General features: G+C 38.2%; 1 protein-coding gene across 1 annotated transcript; it reads left to right on the top strand.

Annotated features, from left to right (window-relative positions):
• The first annotated feature begins 410 nt into the window (after positions 1-410).
• Positions 411-2,294, top strand: LOC145537602 (heat shock transcription factor, Y-linked-like). Its single transcript, XM_081568297.1, has 2 exons — positions 411-1,057; positions 1,489-2,294. Exons 1-2 carry the CDS (start codon positions 545-547, stop codon positions 2,218-2,220), a joined length of 1,245 nt encoding a protein of 414 aa, XP_081424423.1. The 5' UTR covers positions 411-544; the 3' UTR covers positions 2,221-2,294.
• The last annotated feature ends 1,357 nt before the right edge of the window (positions 2,295-3,651 follow it).

The following is a 3,651-nucleotide window of genomic DNA, read 5'->3' as shown; positions in this document are numbered from 1 at the left end:
CTGCATAATATAAACACTTCTGTGCAAGGTCATAAAATAAACACTACACTTGCTTTCACTGAAACCCACAGTCAGTTGATTGACTTCATTGCATAGAAGTGAGCAGACCCATGTTTGGTTTGGTAACAGTCCTGAATGTTAAGAATATGTGTATAGAAGGGTGATCAATCACTTTTATTTCAGGAACCAAGTAGACTTATTGATGTGATTTTTCTGTGTAAAAATTCTTTAGCAATGACATTTTGCAGGTTTCATGTTTTTGGTTACTGTTTATGCAAGCAGCCTTTATTTTAAGTTGATGTAGAAGTAAACACTGGTTGAACATTGCCCTTCAATTGCTAGAAGACCAGTGACTTTATGATGTCAGCGCTACTCTTCAATTGCTAGGAGACCAGTGACTTTGTGATGTCACAGCTTTTTGACTTTGAGAACCATGCTGATGGTCTTGAGAGTTTATCTCTGTACGCCAGCCAAGCAGCATTTGAAGTTGGAGTGTGTAAAGTCAGACAAATGAGAAAAGTATCTGAAGAAAGATCTCTCTGAGATGGCACACATTCCTTCAGAAATTCAAGATGTGCCTCGTAAAGATGTATCAAGTGGTACCAAAACCTCCATTGGATCGTCTTCGTGTGATTACACACTTACTGGGGACTCAGTTTTGAGATCTATGATTGAAGAATATGCTTTCCAGGCTTTGTCTAAGGAAGCTGGGATAAAAAGGCCACACTACACATTTTCTGTCTCTGAAAGAAATGAGTTGAATGATTTTCTTTCCCTCACTTTTCCACAAAAACTCTGGGCTATAGTTGAAAGTGATCAGTTTGAATCTATTTGGTGGGATGAGAGTGGCACTTCTATAGTGATCAACGAAGAACTCTTCAAGAAAGAAGTCTTGGAAAGAAAGGCCCCTTTCAGAATATTTGAAACTGAGAGTATGAAAAGTTTAGTTAGCCAGCTTAAACTTTATGGGTTTAGTAAAAAGCGACAAACTTTTCAAAGATCTGCTTCACTCCCTGACTTTCTGGAAGAAGAAAACAATGTCTCTGTTTTGAGCAAGGTAATCCAAAATTTCCACTTACTGTCAATATGTAAGATTAAATCATGTGACTTAGAAAGCATGTTCACATATGTAGCAAAAACCGAATTTAAAATTGAGATAGCAAACTGTTGAACACGTTTTATTTTTTGAAGTTGAGAACAGCTGGAGTTTAAAATATTTGATACTTAATACACTCTCCTAGCAACTTGAAATCAGATACATGTCCTCAAGCTACTTTAAGTGGTATTTACTGTATATATACAACATATTTTTTAGTTGAGGAGCATACTTATTTCTAACATGTAAGGTGTTAAAACTACTAATGGAGGTGTTGTCTTTGATTCTATTTAATTGGCATCATTAAAAGAATACACTTTTATAGTTTAACTTTGCTTGTCAGTTTTACCTTAGTTTATAAAAAACTAAATAATTGTATCCTTTGATTTTAGTTACAGATCTACCATAATCCAAATTTCAAAAGAGACTATCCCCAACTTTCAGGAAGAATGAAAAGAAGAGTTGGGATTAGCAATGTGTTTCCGAAATCTTCACTAGTTCCAGATTACGAGAAGAAGCATGTTAAAGCAAGGGTCAACACAGATGATCGTAACTCTGGTTTTCATGCTCAAACTAGTGGAGAGAGTCCATTTTCAGCTTCCACCAGTTTAAGTGTGCCTTTCCCACAAAAGACTTATACCAGCCAGATAGTCCCTAAAACAAGCGCCCTACTTCCGCGTGACTTTCCTTCCCCATCAATATCAGTTAGACAAAGAGAACAGAACGTGGTAGATCAACCTGCTGTTTTAAACCAGTTGAGCATTTTTAATTGGCACTTCCATAGCACCTACACTCAAGCAAATGGCCACGTTGAGGACTTTGCTACTACCGCTACATCTACTCCTCAGAACCACATCGTATCTCCATTATGGAGCAGTTCTTTTGGACTGATGGTGGAGCCTTCTACATTTCCAGACAGGTATAGCGATATGTCAGCCCATGACCGTCCTCTTCCTAACCAGCAACAGAGAGGCAACTCAAGGTCCCCAGTGCCAACGATCGCTTATACACCCACCTCCTCTCTTTCAAGTCAATTCATCAACGATATTCCTTATGTGAAAACCATGCTAATTAAAACTGACCTATCAAATAAGTATCAGCTTATGGAACCTAATGAAGATTAAAATTTACGTTGGGAGATGTCAACAAATACCCACAATTCTTGTATTTGAACAATAAAGTTACACGTTCCTCTGCACAGTTTTGTTTTCTATTTTGAAACAATGAAGAGTAAATTAAGGCTTTATTTCAATGTCTGGCTATTTCTCTGCACTCTTTTATAAACTCTTCAGTTCAAGAAAACATCCGTTAGGCATCCTAGGTAAATGGCACCTAGCCTATTGTTTCTAAGCAAGAAAATGAGAACAAAGGGAAAAGAGGTAATGGATGTAAAGTGATTTGGGAAATCATCCCTGCTGAAATGAATGGGTGTCTAAATGAGGATGGTACGGGTGAAGGAACACATACAAATAAAATCAAAACAAGTGCACCTACACAGTACGAACCTTAGTGCGTTCACAGTTACATGATATTCTATTACGTATCGGTAGAGTCTTAAGATAGAGAAGGAAATGGTGCCCCGCTCCAGTATTCTTGCCTGGAGAATTCCGTGGAAAGGGGCTCCTGGTGGGCTGCTGTCCATAGGGTCACACAGAGTTGCACACAACTGAAGTGACTTAGCAGCAGCAGAGTCTTAAGACATTAGACAGGAGATTGTCTTCATTCTAGAAATTCATTTCATACTTGAAAATATAAATATTGTAGCATGTCCAAAATTAGGAGAACCGTTATACCATCACTGTGATACCAACGATTACAGGACATAATCAGTGACTGGACCATGGCCAGCACAAGATAGGTATTTTACAAGTGGTACTGTATAGGGTCATTTTAGCTCTGCTCTCCTTAAGGCGTACCTTTATTCCCTGCCACCATGATTCCACCCTATATTTCCTAATGCATATTTAGATTTTGCTTATCTGTTCCCTCAGAGACAAAATAAATTCCTCTGGTGATTGCAGCACCTCAGGATGGTTAACAAGTTCTTTGAAGACATGATATTTGTTTTCCGTAGTAGTTTCAGTACCATTCTCTTACACCGTCCTTCTGGAGCTACAATCACACACACTGCTTTCAGATGTGCTAAGCCCCTTCTCACAACTTTGCCTCAACTCTTTCTTGGGGTTGGAAGGAACCTCTGTTCGCCCTCCTACCAAGGTGAGCACGGATATCAGGTCTTCAATGTGTTTTGGGTCTACCCTCTTTTCTTTGTGTATCTTTCACATCAGCTAAAACGTGTACTTACTGAATTATCAACAAGGAAATGTAATCACGAATCGAATGCTATATACATTACTCAACAACATCCTATAACCTGCACTATTATCATAATTGACCTTTCCTACTTACTGAGAATCTTTTCCCGGTTGATAAATATATATCTTATATGTCCATGAATGTCAAATGTGGGAATTCAAATTATAAAATGATTGCTGCTCTCATGAAGTTTACAGTCTATAAGAACCCATACTAGTCATGTTGTTTCAGGCCCCAGT

The sequence above is a fragment of the Giraffa tippelskirchi genome, chromosome Y (assembly GCF_054371585.1).
Source record: "Giraffa tippelskirchi isolate mGirTip1 chromosome Y, T2T-mGirTip1v1.2.pri, whole genome shotgun sequence".
NCBI classification, from domain to species: Eukaryota; Metazoa; Chordata; class Mammalia; order Artiodactyla; family Giraffidae; genus Giraffa; species Giraffa tippelskirchi.
Note: the sequence above shows the minus strand (reverse complement) of the source record. Positions and strands in the feature narration are given on the sequence as shown.

What these genes read in the sequence shown, in the direction of transcription:
- LOC145537602 (XM_081568297.1), top strand. Translation starts at nt 545, where the DNA reads ATGGCACACATTCCTTCAGAAATTCAAGATGTGCCTCGTAAAGATGTA. An exon ending in ATGTCTCTGTTTTGAGCAAG is followed by an intron (nt 1,058 to 1,488) that starts GTAATCCAAAAT and finishes CTTTGATTTTAG; the next exon opens with TTACAGATCTACCATAATCC.